Here is an 18185-nt window from a genome sequence, read left to right on the forward strand (position 1 = left end):
AGAGTCCCAGTGGGTCTGCTGGACATATGAGCCATAAGTCTTTCTGTGGTTGCCTTGGTTTCTCTGCTGTCTTTACACATGCGTGTACACACTCATAACACTGCACTGGTACAAACACCAGCATACGCTTTAGCCACCTTTAATTGTCACACACTGTGTGTCCCTGGAGGGCTGGTTTCTAAAGCTGTGGTGTCAGGTTCCTCTGTTTTCCCTGTGAGAAGCCAAAGCCCATTTCCTTCCACAGAATGTAGTAGTTGTCTGAAATCCAGGAATCTGCCATTATGAAGGAGCATCAGGGGAAACGCTGAAAACAAAAAGTGTCATTAGAGAATTGATAGTGCTGATTGCTGTATCTAAACACACTCAGAATTTGGACAGTCAGTGAGATCCAAAGTTTAATTTGTATATTTTTCTTTAATATTGAAAACAGCGCTTGAGTTTGTTGTTTGGAGAGTGTTCAGTCTCAGTGGCACAGCAGGGAAACCAAACTATCTCAGCTCACTAGCAGAGCGTTGTGTTTGTTCCTAAAAGGGCAAAGGAAGCTGAAAGTGATCAATGTCAGTTTCTTCCTCCACTGAATTTTTAATGGTAGCGAGGCTCCTCCACAGTCATTAAACAAACATCTTGTAGTGGTTGCTGGGTGGGTTTTCAATGCAGCAGCCTCTTAACATTCACGTTTCAAACCCTGAACCTGCAGAGTCGGAGGGTTTGACAGAAGCTGTTGAGTATGTTTCTTTCAGTTACCTTCTTGTGAGCCGTGTAATGTGATTTATGAGCTCTGCACTTCGCTGTCCTCAGTCTGGAGGTCAGCGGCCTTTAGCCACACACATTGAACATAAACACCAGTAAAGAAAAGCTATTCCACGTTTGGTCCCATGTTGGCAGGTTGGAAGCTTGAGCCAAGTCCAGGTGGGTTTGTGGGAAAGGGAAGGCTGAGTTGACTTTGAACTTCAGGGTAAATCTGAGAAAAATGTTTGTTTGCCTCTTCGTTGGCTCTCAGGCCTGTTTAGGGCTCACGAGACCATGATTGCTTTGAAATGACTGCTGTGTTGGTGAATCGCTGGAAAAATGGTTGAGTGTTTGTCTGTCTGCGTCTCAACATTCCCGTGTGTGATCCCAGATACCCTGTCAACTGTTCCCTGAATCTGTTTGGATTGCATAACTCGCTGGAAAGCCATTTCTTTTCATATATTTGTTTAGTCTTTGTGTCTGTTGTAAGTGTGTTAATGGTCTGTCGAGGCAAAAATGTTTGTTTATATACAACGCATTTTAATAGATTTTTAAAACCATCTGCTGCTACGTATTTTGCAATGTGTAAAAACTTAAGCATCCAGACTAGTAGAGCATACTTGAAAATAATCTGTATTTAATCTTAGTCAACGAGCAAAAAAGTTGATTTTATATTAATAGTTTTAAGTTTAACATCAGGTCTGTTTCTCACCTTTACTGCAGTACACTAAAGGCAAAAACATGTATTGGATTTAAATTGTAACTTTGATTAAATACTAAAACTCAGTATTTTTCTCTGTTTATACACTCATTGTCTTCAAATTTCCCATGCTCAGGTGCAACTGGAGAGATTTCAGTTCATTCAGTAGTTTGTTCTCTAACTCACCAGGTCAGTTCTTGAGCCTCTAGCCCAGTGGGACAGTCCTATGCAGGTGAAGTTATCCCGCTGGAAGGCTGGTCTGAACACACTGCTGGTGGAGTTGCTCCCATGGGCCCTCCTGGCCAACGAATCCCAGTGGGACCTGTGGCTCTTTGAGGGAGAGACCATCGTAATGCAAATACCAGCTGGCAAAGTCATTGTTCCACCCAACTTCAAGGTAGGGTGTCTTATCCAATATGTATCTCGCAGGTAAACCAACAAAAATCAAAGTGATATCATTAGGATTGTTTTTTTTCATCATACATTTCCCTCCAGAATCACGGACAGCCTCAAACAGTTTAAGTAGTTCTCCTGAGAACACTTAAATAAATAAAAGTCTATGAGTAAAATAAATACAAAAAAAAAAATCAAATTCTCATAAAAACTGCTTCATTTTTATGTCAGCAATAAAGTTCATGTAGCTTAAATGTGAAACTAAATAAGATTCTGAACATCATTAAACACTTTCCAAAATCTTTGTCACTACATCTTTGTTACTGGTTTACTAAAGACATATTTTGATGTTACATCAGGACCTGGATACCTTCTCATGACATCACAGTCATCCTTACCAATCCAGCCCCCTTCTTTTTCTTTTTGGTCTTGACTAATAAGCACAAAACCTGAGATCATCCACCAGAGCTGCATTACAACGATATTCCCTGTCAAGGTCTTCGACTGCAGCCAAGCTTTGTCACTGTACACTGCAGACATGTCTTCTCACTGGCTTCTGAGATCAGAAGGGGTTGTCTGCAGATGGTTTTCCCCACTGGAACATAACACACACACACACGCAGATTTCTGTTGCTAACACAGGCCTAAGCAGTAAGGCAGCATATCAAAGAGAGCTAATAAGGTTCAGCACAAAGGAACGAAACAAAAAGTTTTAAATGTGTAATAGCCTGTGAAATAGAAACAAATAAAGCATTGTTTCCATAGCACCCTGGTATCTATCGTGGCACAGCAAATGGAGAGAAGACATTCTTGGCTGTAAGTTTCAGGCCACATCGGTTTAATAGAAGAAGGCTGGTGTTTTGATCGGCATGTTTCATGATTAAGTATCATGGTGTCACTTAAGCGTCTGTGGGGCACTTAAATAATGTCATCCTAGCATAGCCAGCAGCTATAGAAGTTATGTAACCCTCAGCTGCCAGGACTGTTTGAAATGCCATGCAAGAGCTCTGGTGTTGCTGGGAGTAAAGCCACAGCTGACTTTTGCATGTGACTGTTTCCAAAACGCAATCAGACAGAGAGTTTTCATAGTAACCGTTGTCTGACTTGGCTGATGGAGACGTGATTCTTTCTCCTTGTATCCCTCTCCCATTGCTTCATTCCCCCCCTGGATCCTCCTGTTCTCCACCATTTAGGAAGCCTTCCAGATTGGTATCTACTGGGCCCACACCAACACTGTCCACAAATCCACAGCACTGAAGCTGGTTCACGACCTGACTTCTCCTCGGTGGAAGGAGGGATCAAGCACGTTGGTGGTCAGTCTGGATGAGGAGGGATACGTAGAGGTGGACGTCACTTTGGGAGCCTTCCCCGAAAAACAGAAGGTAGCTCAGACATTAAAGCTATTAAACCAGTCAGCGCTGCTTACTGAATGTCAGGAAAGTTAGAGGTGCTCTTCAACCAAGGGGGTTAAATAGATTATTGGATTCTCAAGGGGAAGACTATGATTGATATATATATATATATATATATATATATATATATATATATGCTTGTATATAGGAACAGAACAAGAGATAAGACAAGAGTCAACATCAGACTGACTTCTACTGACTGGATAAACTCAGAGAAGAGAGAGGACGCAACATGGATGCTAAGTTAGCCGTCGTTAGGGGAGCCTCATTGAGAAATCTGCCAAAGTTCAGTAGTGCTGCTTTTTGAAATCATGTTTTTCTTAATTATTTGTTGTTGACAGTTTGTTTATTTGTTTTCTGTGTAGCTGTGCCAGTTCTGTGTGTCATCTGTGGTGAGACATGGCATCCAGATCCTGCAGATAGAGGACAGAACAATTCTTGTCAACAACACCTCTCACACCATATTCTACAGGCCTCTGCTGACTCACCATGCACTTATGGGTGATGACCAGGTAATATATGACACACCACCCTTTGTTTTCAACAAAAAAAGGAGTCCAGCACATTTAATCAACTTTCTAGGTTTTTAAAGTAAGACACACAAACGTAATGAAGTTTAGTGTTTCATGCACTGTGACACCTGCACAGTCTCTAAATATAAACCTACTGAAGGTTCACATGTGCAGCATACTCCCTGTGCACATCACACATGCTTGTTCACCCCAGCCTACCACACACACACACACACACACACTCATCACTGGGATGTTGCAAGCCGTTTTCCATCAGATCCCGTCCCCACCCCTCTCCACCACTCTCACCATGTGGCAATGGCACTTCATAGGGACATTAGACAAACACCCAGAATTGGATGCAGGTTTTTCTTCTAGCTTTCATCTGCTGCTTGTCCCCAAAGAGAGCAACAATGTTGTGATGTCATTTAACAAGCCTTCAGATCCCCTTATAGAATAATGGCAAAGCTCGCCAGTTGCCACTAATTGATTGAAAAGCTTGAAAAAAAAAAAAGCTTAAAAAAACTAAAAAGCGGGCAATGGGTTTAACAATAACACAGACCACAAACAAGGCTTGGAATGCCTTTCTAGTTGGTCTATTCATCATGCTTAGAGGCTAATCCCTGTAGTCCTCTACTACTCACTGCTCGCTGGCTGCTAAACCAGCCCAGCAGGACTTCTCTGCTACCAATTTAGCATTAAGCTCAGTGGGAGAGAGAATAGAGTAAAATAACAATGTGGTTTTATAATGTATCTTTTGTTGTAATAACTTGCATCTTCTCTACTCTGTTTGTCTTTTCCCTTTGTCCCATCTCATCCTTTTTTCTGATGTAACTTCTGCCCACTTCCCCTCTATACCAACATCTTCTCCTCCTCTTCTTTTCCATCAAACCTTTTTGTGGTTTTTATGTGTCCATATTTATCTTTATTTTCTCTCATTTCCTCTCCTTTTTTAATTGTGTTTATATCATTTCTTCTCACCAGGCCTGTGAGATACCAGAGAGCACCATGTTCACACTCCCTCCCTCTGATGAGTCTCTGGCCAAGCCATGCTCTGTGCCATGTTGGGACCTTCTCCTCACCAGTGTCCAGGGGAAGGTGGACTTTCCGTTGCCACTCAGACACATGCTTTTCAGCACAAGTCCAAGGCCTGATGTTGGAGTTGTAACTGCAGCATGGAGCCTCCCTGCCCCCGTCCGACCAGACATCCCCCGGCAGAGTGTGTCTGTCCCTGTGGAGCGGGACTCCGGGGGTGGCCTGTGCAGCAGGTGGGGGAAGCAGAACATTTGTGGTTTGTTGGCTGTGACAGTCCATTTACAGCAGGCCATCAAACCCTGACTGGCTCTAAACGTGAAGTGAGGAATCAGTGCAGCTAGTCACACTTTGTTAAATACTGGATATGATGCAGGAAGGGAAATACTCTCAACGTTTCCACTGTCAGTCTCTGCTTGTCTTGTATGGTTGACCCCTCTTTTAGCTCCTTTTGTACTTTCTCTTTTGTCTTTTTGACTTTCTTCTCTTCACCTCAGGTAGCCAGATTATACAGATGTTTGGACGACTTTAAGCAGTGATATGTGTACGATATAAAACAAAGAAAATATCATGTCTCTTTTCAAAGATGCACCCTTGTGTTCTGGCTTTGATTGGCCAGCTCGGCTTTATTCATTTACTGTGTTTGTGCCCCATCATCTGTAATCAGTACCAAGATGGAAACCAGAATACACAAAGTGTGATATGTCACAGTTTGGCCTTGGTTAGGGTTCTGCTCATGTTTGTATCTCAGAGATTAGCTAATGGACGTAGCAGTGATGTTTGATATGAAGATGGGTGTATGAGATCTTATCCATGTGTGGTTAGAAGGCGTTGAGATATGAGTCATTTTTTTCCCAGTTAATTTATAAGTTTGTTTGTTCCTGTTTCTGTTTGTGTGTGCAGAGCTATAGTACTGACGTATCAGGAACACCTCGGCGTTACATACATCACCCTGAACGAGGACCCCTGTCCACGCATGCTGATCCACAACAAGTGTCCTGTCCCACTGCTGCTGAGGGAAAACCTCAACGGTAGGGAGCAGTAGTTCCTGCTGTCTCCAGACGGTTTTATCTTATTGCTTCTTCTTTTACCTTAAATGTTTTGGGTTAACTGATAGTTATTCAGTCAATGATTGTGTTTCATCTTTTATAGAAACTCCAAGGACTGAGGTATACTGCCGTCCTCTGCCTGCTAACTGCTCCCTGCACCATGAGCTCTACTTCCACTTTTCCAGTTTCCCTGAGTGCAGACAGAAGGAGTTGCTTCCCTCACTGCTGCTGAAAACCACGTCGGACCACAGCACCACCGACTGGACAGACCCCATAGACATTAACTGCCCCGGCACTCAGGTAAAGGACTGTAAAAATGTCATCATGAGTTTGTCTAACATGTGAGAGTCACATACAAAACATGCAAAACATTTTCATTCCCTCAGTCTTACCTGTGCTTGTCTTTTTCACACACAGATATTTTCAGTAGGACCCGCACCCTTTTAATTGCTGTTAATACACAATTAAGAACATGAAATCACAGCTGCAGGCAACACCATAACAGCCCCTGCAACAGCTAGATGGAGCCAGAGATCACAATGTTCTAGTGGCAACATTGATGTATTGAATTACCTGACTAATAACAGCCAGACACATTTTAACTGGAAACCCTTTTAACCCCAATTTTCTCTTAATTGTCCCTAAACTGAACTTTATATTCGGAAAACAAGCTTGGGCTTGGTCTGGAGTTTTACATACCTGCTCATTACCCTATTATAAATGAAAATAAGGTTTGGTAGGTTTCTAGTTAATGCAACTTTTGTTTAGTCTGTGTGTGTGTGTGTGTGTGTGTCTGTGTGTGTCAACTGGAGTTAAGCAGCAGACCAGTGATTTAGCTCTGTTCGGTGTAAATGTGTGGGGCTAGTTAAATGTGAAGGAGCAGTGTGTGTGCAGTGTTTGGTGTTGTGTCTAGGCCGCTGTGAGCTGGGGTTGAGGCAGAGGCTGCGTTTCTCTGGTTACTGTGAGGTCTGGGTCTGACCTGCGAGTTAGGGGTGGGAGGTCAAAGGCTAGACTTGTTATGACTGCTAGGAGGAGCTTTCAGCAGTGATCCTCTTCCTTCTGTCACACGAGTGTCTGCTCGCTCCAAAACTGAGGTGGTGGAGGTTAAAATGAGACACTGCTGAAGCACAGAATGAGCCGAGCTGAGCTGTGACCCTGTGGAAGGTTAAAGTTTCCCCCTCAAAGTTTATTTCATATGTACTGCTCAGTTCAAAGAGCATCTTCATGTACTGATCAGGTGGTGTTCCTGCCGGGCTTCGGCTGCCTCTACGTAGACGTGTCGTATGAGAGAGGCACCCTGGTTCTGTCTCTGGCACCAGAGGGCAGCGTGGATGCTGTAATCAACGAACACAGCAGGTACGTGTTGTTTTATGCTCCTTTCATATTCCAGCCATAAAACATGTGCATGTTGTTCTTCCTAACCCCGAGGGATCTACCATGTGCTTTTTTACTGCATTCATTTCTGTTCACTTTATGATTATTGTGTTTTAACTTGTTGCTCTGCTCCAGCACCAAGAAGCAGGCATCATTTTCACCACAGGGGGGCAATAAAACCTTCATCTGTCTTCATGGCTGAAATTAGCTGTACAGTAGAACGTTGCATTACAGCTTTATTCCATTACATCAACACATTTCCGCTGTGTCTTTTTGGCAAAACAGGATATTAATATAATGACTTGTTAGGTAAAAGTAAACAAATGACCTCAGACAACGATCTTTGTTAATGTTCTGGAAGAAAATTCATGAAGCTTCAGGGGGAGATGAATGAGGTGGTCTCATATTATTCTCTACAAATAATCAGTCATCGGACACATGCCTTGTTGAAGGTTTATTAATGTATGTGATGGAAATGTTTGCTTGTACAGAAAGAGGGAGAATTAAACATCTTTACGTGTGGTTTTACACTTTCTGTTGTTCAGGTTGTTTCATGTTGATGTTTTCTTTGTGTTTTTTAAGGTCCTCCAAGGTGTCTTTTAGAGTCCTTCTGAGTGAGACCAGCATGGTATTAAGTGATGATATCACAAGTCCCACTGGTTCTGTGGAGCTACTCAGACTCACTTTAACCAAGCTGTTGCTCAGCCTGACCCCCGCGCCTACCTTCCTCCCCTCTGAGCTGGTGGGGGATGCAGCATCTGTCTCGGCTTTGATGCCTGACGGGTCTCTGATCGAGGTCTGCTGTTCCAGTCTGCAAGTGGACAACCAATTGTATAACCGGGCCAGTTTCCACTTTCCTGTGTTGCTGTGCCAAGATCAGAGAGGTGGAGCTGAACCCGAGGGTCTGTGGACCAGTGACGCCAATCCCACTCAGTCCCCCGAGGTGTTGGAGGAGTTCAAACGCTCCTGTTTTCTGCAGCTGAGGATGATGCTGGCTGGGGACAGATGCACCGTGGAGGAGGTTCAGTTCATTTGTCTTTTTCTTTTGCACTTTTCCTTCCTCTCACTCAGCTCACTGTCATTCAGCTAACAGCAAAAAGACACAAGCAATGAAATCTGCTGTGTCAAAGTCTAACTGTTGAATGATTTCTTCTTTTTGCCAGTAGAAAACAAAACAAAAGAAACTGAAATTATTTCAGCAGCTGTCACAATGTGTAGAAGGCTGATCTGATCAAGAAGAAAATCTTTGAACAGTTTCTGTCCTTTTTACCTCAGGTCACCTTCCAGCTGCAGCCTGCACGAGTCTACCTGGAAGACACTTTTGTTTACTACATTAAGACCCTGTTCTACACCTACATACCTGACAGGGCTGTGTCAGAGTCCAAGGCAGGCATAAAGTCTGGAGCAGCCACAGTGCTCCCTGAACAGGTGCACCGCTCATAAGTTTTATTCCTTATTTTCTTATTATCAGGCACACAGGAGGCAGCATCCAGCCTCAACACGGCTAACAGCGTGAATCTGTCAGTGTTGTCTTTGCTGTTAAAAGCAGGGATGTTTATCATTTTTTAAAATATGTCTTCCAGGTGTTTCAGTCGGTGCAGGCGTTGGTGCACCCCGTGTGCCTGCAGCGGCTCATCATCCAGCCCGTCAACCTGCTGGTCAGCATCCACGCATCCCTAAAGTTGTACATTGCTTCGGACCACACTCCTCTGTCCTTCTCCGTGTTTGAGAGAGGGCCCCTCTGCACTACAGCCAGACAGCTGGTGCATGCTCTGGCTATGCACTACGCTGCTGGAGCCCTCTTCAGAGCTGGTAGGTACAGGATGGAGTGAGACAAGAGCTTCTTGTCCCCACCTGCCACATCATTTAAACCTCCCTGTGAATGTTTTCTTTTTACACCACAGAGACTTGCTCATTATCTGTGCAGCATTGGCTGCATTTCAGGATTTTCACTGTCAACAGCCAAATGACTCAGTCCGTCTTACGGATTGTAAGCCCATCTTCAGCAAACACAGGCAGGGAAGTAACAGGATGTGTGTTTAAGTGAGAAATTCCACCATTTTGTGTTCTCACAAAGACTAGAATTGAACTTTGAGATGATTGGACCCAGGGGCTCTCCTTGCTTGTGGAGGAAAGTGCAGTAAAACTGAAGAGCTCCAGGAAGCAGAATCCTGTCTCATAAGAGGCCTGAGAAAGATTTACTCTGCTCCATAGTCATGATTTACTGTTTCATGGTCAGGTTGGACTGATGACTCATGCTTCACACCCTGTTTGAAGGCTGTAAGTTATGGTTAATCTGTGAATGGCCACCAAGTCTAAGCAGGCTCATCAGGCCCTGTAACAGCTCCACACCGCTCTCCTGCGTTGTCCTCCTGTCTAGCTTGCCACACGTGGTCCAACTTAACCTCGTCATTTCCACATCAGAAATCACCTTTGCAGCCAGACGCTTCCTTCCCGCTGTCTCTTGTTTCTCCTCGTAATTTAACACGTCACCTTGCCGCCTTCTTCTCCCCCAGAGTCTGTCTATGGATGACTCTGATTAACATGAGAACACTATGATCCCACATCTGTGCACGCTGCCATACGAAGACCATTAATAGTGAGAATAAAAATCACTCATATCTAATGCATTCACTCTAGTGTACTGTGTGTGTGTGTGTGTGTGTGTCTTAAAACAAGGCTCAGCCCTATAAATATCATCTCCTGTTAGAACTTTATTCTTTACCAAAACCACAACTAGAAGACCATATACAGCAGAAACAACCACTAGTCCCCTCTGGAGCTGGTTTCCTACCATTAGAGTCCATCACTCCAGCCCGAACTGACAGAGAATAGGAGCAGAGCGGATCTTGGCATCTTGAGAAATGGCTCTTTGATTTTTGTGATGCAATTGTCAGAGCATAAATATCAATGAGCCGTGCCATCTGAAGGGGACTCTGAGGTCCAATGACAGAGGTGAGATAGTGGGAGGCTGTAAATCTGGCTGTGGCAGGAGTCTGAATGTCTGTGTGTGAGTTCATTTATGTGTAACGTTTCTGAATCTTTGTGCTGAGATTAAAGTTTAGATCAATTCATTTAAATTGTTTTTGGCAAGTAGAGGACAGTGAAAGTGAGTTTGCTCAAAGGGACATGTATGTGGGATAGTTCCAGATGTTTGTCTTTTCCTTTCTTTTGAATACAAAACTTATGTCGGCTGTCTGAAACATTACAATGAGTTTATTTCTGTAAACTATCCTTTATTAGATAATTGAGATTCCCTGTAATTATTTTAGTAAAGTGTATTTGCTTTGAGTTCAGGTTTTCCTGTTGATGCTAAACTCCCAGGAAAGCTTCTTTATACATTAACAAACTGTTTAATATCCTGTTTAAATGAGCACATTGTGCAAGTTGATGTTCTGAAATATTATTACTGTACACACAAAATAACTGGATATTCTGGCTCAGGCTGGGTGGTGGGATCCCTGGAGATCCTCGGCAGTCCTGCCAGCCTTGTGCGGAGCATCGGAAACGGCGTGTCGGACTTCTTCCGCCTGCCATACGAAGGTCTGACTCGAGGACCTGGAGCCTTCGTCAGCGGAGTGTCCAGAGGAACAACTTCTTTTGTCAAACACATCTCAAAAGGTAAAACAAACTGTTTAGATTTGTTACTTATTTCTTTTTAATCAAACACAGTTTTCTGGTTTTAACTAGTTTGATTAGCAGACTGGACTTTTAGCTCCTCTCTCCACCTGTGTTTTAGGCACCCTGACGTCTATCACCAACTTAGCCACGAGCCTGGCGAGGAACATGGACCGTCTGTCTCTGGATGAAGAGCACTACACCAGGCAGGAGGAGTGGAGACGGCAGCTTCCAGAGAGCCTCGGAGACGGACTGAGACAGGGATTGTCCCGGCTTGGCATTAGCTTGTTAGGTAGGGATAAGCACATTTTCTAACACAGACAAAAAGATTTGAACTCATCTCAGACAGGATCCCTTCTGTCTCAAGATGAGGCCTCTTAATATGTAATGAGAAACATGTACACACACTCTTGAGAGGGGCTAGAGTGGTACGAGACAGGGAGACTCAATACTCAGAGAGGACAGTAAAACTCAAGTCTGTCTCAAATCAGACTCAAAGTTACAGACTTTATCATTGAAATCAACAGCTGCTTGCATCTCTGGGTTACAGTGGAACATAATGCCTGAGATGAGTCATCCATAAAATGAAAGGTCACATGTTTGCTGTGGGGGTTAGTCATGTCTGAATCCCTGTTTATAGGTCCAAGGTTCTGAACAAAGACCTTTACTCTGTTCTTACAGGAGCGGTAGCAGGAATTGTGGACCAGCCCATGCAAAACTTCCAGAGGAACTGGGAGATGCAGAGCTCAGCTGGAAGCAAAGCCAAGGGGGTGATCTCTGGGGTGGGGAAAGGCATTGTGGGGGTTTTCACCAAGCCCATTGGGGGAGCAGCTGAACTGGTGTCCCAGACTGGATATGGTGAGTTCAGCAAGTTAAAGATGACCGCAGTTGGATCTGAAACTTTTGTCATGAACATATGAGCAGGAATATGCAGAAATTTGGCCATCCAACAACTTTTTTGTCAGCTCAAGCAGAAAGACTTGAGTAACCTTCCAGGGAGCCGAAGGCCACAGTAAACACTTGTGTGAATTAGTTAGTGTGTCAGAAAAATCATGAATCCATCATTAATGGACAGTCCTTCCCCTTTCTCATCTCAGCCACATACAGAAGCCAAAGTGTTTATTAAACCAGGACCCCGGAGACAGCTGCTGACAGACCCCTGACACACACACCCCTCACACTTATAGGCGCACAAACACTTGTATATACAGGCAGTTCAGTTCTCTGGAGTTACTTAGTGTTTTATTGGGGGTAGAAAAATGGGGTGGGGAGTGGGTCAGGGGTTGGTGTGTGTTGGCGCTAACAAGTCTTGGCTACAGCACATAAACTACCAACGAGGTGAACCGCTCCATATAAAAGCAATGCCACCCCAGGGCCTGGCTCTGATGTGCCTGACCCTCTGAGTTCAACAGATTACACAAAAACAAACACATGAATCGACGCGCTGCTGAGGTACAATAACATATAACAAATGGTAGAGTGGTGGCAGATCACTGGTTCGATTCCGAGCCCCAGCTGAGTGACAGATTGTTCAGCACTTTGTAGAACCAAGATTAGATGAACCTCCTCTTCATGACGCTTGTTTTTTCTGAGTCCTCTCCAAAATGACCCAAAACAAATGAAGTATATCTTCACAACGACGAGTATCTATAATCTTGATCTCAACAGAAATATGAGATGTGTGTTACTGTGTCTGAGTAAATTCAAATGGAACACAGTAGAACATGTAAATGGTTATCTCCCACTTTCAGTAAAAACCACAGGATAGCAGCCAGTTCATATCGAAGTTAGTAAAGTCTGATAAGGAACTGTACAGAAGCTAAAGATAAAAAAGTGAACCTGAGCAGTTTCACTGATGTTTTAATAGAGGTGTTACACAGGTAAATATCTCAGGAAGCCATCTGCTGCAGATGCTGATGAACATCTCTATCAATGATCAGTATGAGATTAAAATGCTCCATCAAACTGTGGACCTTTAACATTTGGATCTACACAAACATGTTAGCAACACCCACTCAAAGCTGCACGGTAATGTTGCGTACCACTGCAGTGACGCCAGTAATGGAGCCCACTGTACTCTTTATAGTTGTGTTTTAACTACTTGATGACTTCATGGGTTTGCTGCCGCTGACAAAAAGAAAACTGACCGCACACACGGGTTATGAACTCGTAACACAAGCACACAGGATTTCTGAAAACAAAATGATAAGTAGTAGCAGCACTTGAGTTATAATGTTGTTGATGTAACAAATGTGTTTTCTCTAACAGGGATTCTCCACGGCGCCGGTCTGTGGCAGCTTCCTAAACAGCTCTACCTGCCTACAGAAGAAAAGTCGGCTCTGGCCTCCAACAGTCACCTGAAATATGTCTGGTATGACCCTGCAGTCCTTCATTACCCCTGCCGGCTACTTCTCTAGAAGTCGAGACGTGTTCTCGCCTCTGCCTCTGCTTTTCTTGGTTTCTGTCCAGGACCCGAGGTTCTTTTTCTTCCCTCTTACCCCTCATCAATTCTGATGTTTGGTTTATATATAAAAAAAAAGAAAAAGTATTGAGATTTTTTTTTACCTTGATCCCACACATGGTAGCCAGCTTGCCCTCCCTTGTTCTCATCGAGTCATGCTAAAAGGTTTTTGTAAGCACTCTGCCAAAGCCTCAGGCTAGGTATCATTGTTGTTATTTAACTATGAGTCTGTCCAGAGATGTTTCTCCGTGTAGGAAGGAAACGCCATTTTCTGAGAGCTGGAATAGTTTGGAAGTCGGTAGAGACTGTTAAAAGTTGTATGTTGCCTTAAATGTTATCTTGAAAGAAAAAAGCCACTCACTGTAACACTTGACATCTAAAATATTTATGAGTTCTCTATATTCAAAAGGTTTTAAAAAGCGGCACAAGAAACATTTATAGCATTTTCCTCTGCAATTTGGTTTCCATGGCTATCAAATATTTACCTCTAGTAGCAGTCAGCGTTGCCTGTCAGCAGCTACAGGGAAAGGGCAAAATTTTAGATTTATTCTTTTAAAAAATATTTCTCTCGGTTGTCACGAACATGAGCATCAGCAATTAAAGGAAAAAAAATCAAATAAAATCTTGTGATAACGCTCACTTTATCAGGTCCACTTTGCTAGTACCGGGTTGGACCCCTTTTGCCTTCAGAACTGTCTTAATTCTTGGTGTCATAGATTGAACAAGGTGGTGGAAACACTCCTCAGAGGTTTTGCTCCATATTGTCATGACAGCATCACACAGTTGCTGCAGGTTTGTCGGCTGCATCCATGATGAGAATCTCCCGCTCCACCACATCCCAAAGCTGCTCTACTGGACTGAGATCTGGTGACTGTGGAGGCCGTTGGAGTCCAGTGAACTCATTGTCATGTTTTAGAAAGCAGCTGGAGATGAGCTGAGCTTTGTGACATGGTGCATTATCCTGCTGGAAGTAGCATCAGAAGATGCTACACTGTGGTCATGAAGGGATGGACATGGTCAGCAACAATACTCAGGTAGACTGTGGTGGTTAAACCAGGCCACTTGGTACTCAGGGGCCCAAAGTGGGACAAGAGAATATCCCCCACACCATTACACCAGCAGCAGCCTGAACTGTTAATACAAGGCAGGATGGATCCAGGTTTTCAGGTTATTTCTACCAAATTCTGAGCCTAGCATCTGAATGTGGAGCTGAAATGGAGACTCATCAGACCAGCAACGTTTCTCCATCTTCTATTGTCCAGTGTTGGTGAGTGTGTGTGAATTGTAGCCTCAGTTTCCTGTTCTTAGCTGACAGGAGGCACCCGGTGTGTCTTCTGCTGCTGTAGTCCATCTGCTTCAAGGTTGGACGTGTTGTGTGTTCAGAGATGCTGTTCTGCAGACTTTGGTTGGAACCAGTGACTATTGGACTTCCTGTTGTCTTTCTATCATCTCCAACCAGTCTGCCCATTCTCCTCTAACTTCTGACATCAACAAGACATTCTGGTCCAGACAACTGCTGCTTACTGGATATTTTCTCCTCTTCAGACCATTCTCTGTAAACCCTAGAGATGGTTGTGTGTGAAAATCCCAGTAGATCAGCAGTTTCTAGAATACTCAGACCAACAACCATGTCACTTTAATCCCCTTTCTTTCTCATTCTGATACTCAGTTTGAACCTCAGTAAGTCGTCTTCACCACGTCTACATGATTAGACGTGTTGAGTTGCTGCCAGATATTTCTCTTAACAGGTGTACCTAACAAATTGATTAGTCAGTGTATAAATATTCACTAAGGTAAACCTCTGTAGCTTTATTTGAGCTGCATGGTCATCAAACTGGTTTCTATCAGGCATCCATCAGTTCTTTTTACTGCAACCGGTAGTCCAGACTGTTAGCAGTGTAACACTGAACAGACCCAAACTGTGCATACTGTGGTTTCTTCAACATCTGCTCTGCAACATGAACACCTGTCTTTTTAAAGTAAACACTGTCAGAGAAACATGACTGAACACGTCAGGTCTGCTCACATATTGAACGTGTGTGTAATCAGAACCACACAGAGAGCAAGTGGAAATGTAAATTACAGGATGTACGCAGGCTTGAATGGTCATTTGTTTATGTGTTGAGGTCCTTGTGCAAAAGCTCTTTTGTATATCGGGATAGTGTATACCTGGTGTAAATAAAACATGTTAATTTAGTATATGATCAGACTTATAGAAAGTTTAACTTTTATCATGGTGCTAAGTAACTAGTAAGAAGTAACATGAAGATCCAAACTTGTTTACAATGTGCACCTTTCCTGTGTGACCACAGGAAGATGCTGCAGTCTCTGGGGCGACCGGAGCTCCACATGGCCCTGGATGTGACCATCGTGAGTGGGTCGGGTCAGGAGCATGTCGGCTGCCTGCTGCTCACGTCTGAGGTGCTGTTTGTTGTCAGCCTCAGTGAGGACACCCAGCAGCAGGCCTTTCCCATCACAGAGGTAACCGGCTAAGGAAAAAGGGCTTGGACAGACTTGATAAGATACAGAGGAGCCGGCTTGTGTTGACGAAGTACTTTGTTCCAAATTATTCTGCATATGCTACTTTTGTTAATTTCTCCTAAATATTCAGGGCAAATGACCGTGAATATGATCTTTTTACTTTACTTTTAAGGATGCTTCACTGATTCTCAGTAGAATTGAGGTCAGGGGATGATGGTGGTCCCACCATGCATTTACTCCCTTTACACCCATAGCAGCCGAACATTCTGCTGGTACTTCTGCAGCATGGGATGGAGCGTTAAATTGGCACCTTCATTTTTTAACACATTAACTCATAAACAAAGTTATTACACATGCCACATTAAAAATCTGAATTTGACACATTTGTTGTCGCCACAAGAGAAGCTGATTTTGGGCATGGAGAAACTTGTTACAGCAATAAACTGCCAAAAATCACTTTTTCCTCCTTATTTTTGACATTCTGACAGTTTTGCAGCCTTACATTTAGAGTAAGCTGCAAGATGACGCATTTGAGACATCACACAATAAATCACTAAGTCTTCATGTGGGGGTGGGGTCGCGATCACCAATGCATCTTATCTCATGGGTCATGGATCAAAAACTTTGAAAACCACTGTTCTAAAGGGCCCTACCATCTCACGCCCCTTTATTCCAGCCCAAAACATCCCTCCACCACCACCTTGCTGACGAGGCAGCCTTGTTGGGACATGATGGTCATCCACCAACCATCCAGACCTCCATCTGGACCATCCAGTGTAGCACGGCATTCCAACATTTCTCTCTGTGGTTGGTGGTTAACGGAGGCCCAGATTCAGCTTTATGCACAGCTGCAGCCTCTGGAGTATCCTGATGGAGAGGTTCACCAGCAGCTTCTGACACCTGCTGCTGCTCATCAGCTGATCTCCGAATATGATGCATTTTCCTGATGAAGACCTTCTGCCTTTATCTGAACCAACCTGGTTACTCTCTGATCTTTAGCAGTACAATGATCTTTTAATTCATTAATTTCACTGTTCATCTGCAGAAACAAGCCTCCTTCCCCAGACTGAATGGAAACTGTCTTAATAATGTGGAACAATTAATGAAATCTGGGAAATTAATGATCAAACCTGTCTGAGATTATCAATGACCTAAACAACATGAGATAAAACAAATGTTTTCTTAACAGAGCTCTTCCATGCAGCAGCATCTGGATGGCTGTGTAGACCTTTCTGTAGCCATGTTGCTGTGCAGACAGTGAAGTGAATGTTAAACGTTTTGTTGTGCAGGTGGACTGTGGGCATGAACCGGAGCAGCAGGGCGAGCTCACGCTAACGTTAAAGCAGCAGACAGTGACCAGCGACACTGAGGTGAGACAGCATGGTGTTCAGCTGCAGTAATATTTGCATGACAAACTCATGAGCATGTTAACTCCATCAGGTCCAGAGTTACGTAACCCCCCCCATCTGTCCTCTGTCAGGGAGACGGCGTTCGCGAGCGTCTGTCAGAGCAGCAGTATCAGCGGCTGGTGGATTACGTGATGCGAGCCTCCCAGTATTTCTCTCCCTCCCCTGCCTCTCTGCAGCTGCAGCCCCTGGTTACGCTCGCAGAGCCGCCGCCGTCTGTCACCAAGTGCTACCGCTACCTGGTGGATCCTGCCTTCGCCAAGGTGTTTGTTAGCAAGTTCACCGTGGTGAAGAACAAAGCCTTACGGATTGGATTCCACTGAAGGGAAGAACAAGCTCACTTTTTTTTCCCCCTGTTTAGAGTAAGGCTTGTAAGGGAAACACATCTTCTACTCTGTGCTTTGTCTTCTTGATGTTAACGTCACGTTTATGCAAAACCTACATCTAAATATTAACACAAATTTCTTTTCATGCCTTAAAGTTGTAGAGAATTCTTAGGAAAAATATTTTCTGATACAGCAAACTCAGACAAAAAACCATGAATTTAGTCAGTTTTAATCATAGAAGCACATGTAAGTTTAGACATGTCCTTGATAACACACTGTAGTGAACACAAAAACATGAGTTAAAGTAAGGGCTGAGTCAGCGTTAAACCTCCTTAGTGTCACAGATAGAAAGGTCACACTGATCGTTTCACTTCTGGACTGGTTAACTCTGCTGATAAAGATCTTCGTTTACATCCAGCATATCGTTTCACGCCAATCTAAAGTGCAATATTATATATATGTTTGTGTGTGTTAAAGGATGCTAGAGATACCAGCTGTTGACCAAATGTTTTTAGATGTAACACTATTCTTTGTACGTTGTGTTGATGCCAAACCCTGACGATGCAAACATGTTGCCTTTTATATTGTTGAGCTCTTGATACTAAACGAGTCTGTCTTTATTGTATAAATCTATAATATATGAAGATGGAGTCTTATTAAAGAAAATAGAAATCACCTGGTGTGTTATTCTA

General features: G+C 43.6%; 1 protein-coding gene across 1 annotated transcript in view; it reads left to right on the plus strand.

The window, feature by feature from the left end:
• The window catches only part of LOC121642112 (vacuolar protein sorting-associated protein 13B-like), a 334030-nt gene extending 315862 nt beyond the window's left edge, over window positions 1–18168 (plus strand). The window contains 17 exon segments of the mRNA XM_041988605.1: window positions 1619–1826; window positions 3016–3204; window positions 3600–3746; window positions 4731–5014; window positions 5682–5809; window positions 5931–6127; window positions 7065–7183; window positions 7784–8222; window positions 8477–8629; window positions 8785–9013; window positions 10646–10822; window positions 10941–11111; window positions 11501–11677; window positions 13088–13190; window positions 15593–15761; window positions 17051–17131; window positions 17242–18168. Of these exon segments, the coding sequence (XP_041844539.1) occupies window positions 1619–1826; window positions 3016–3204; window positions 3600–3746; window positions 4731–5014; window positions 5682–5809; window positions 5931–6127; window positions 7065–7183; window positions 7784–8222; window positions 8477–8629; window positions 8785–9013; window positions 10646–10822; window positions 10941–11111; window positions 11501–11677; window positions 13088–13190; window positions 15593–15761; window positions 17051–17131; window positions 17242–17490 (3220 nt within the window). The 3' untranslated portion in view covers window positions 17491–18168.
• The last annotated feature ends 17 nt before the right edge of the window (window positions 18169–18185 follow it).

This window comes from Melanotaenia boesemani, chromosome 6 (assembly GCF_017639745.1).
Source record: "Melanotaenia boesemani isolate fMelBoe1 chromosome 6, fMelBoe1.pri, whole genome shotgun sequence".
Classification (NCBI taxonomy): domain Eukaryota; kingdom Metazoa; phylum Chordata; class Actinopteri; order Atheriniformes; family Melanotaeniidae; genus Melanotaenia; species Melanotaenia boesemani.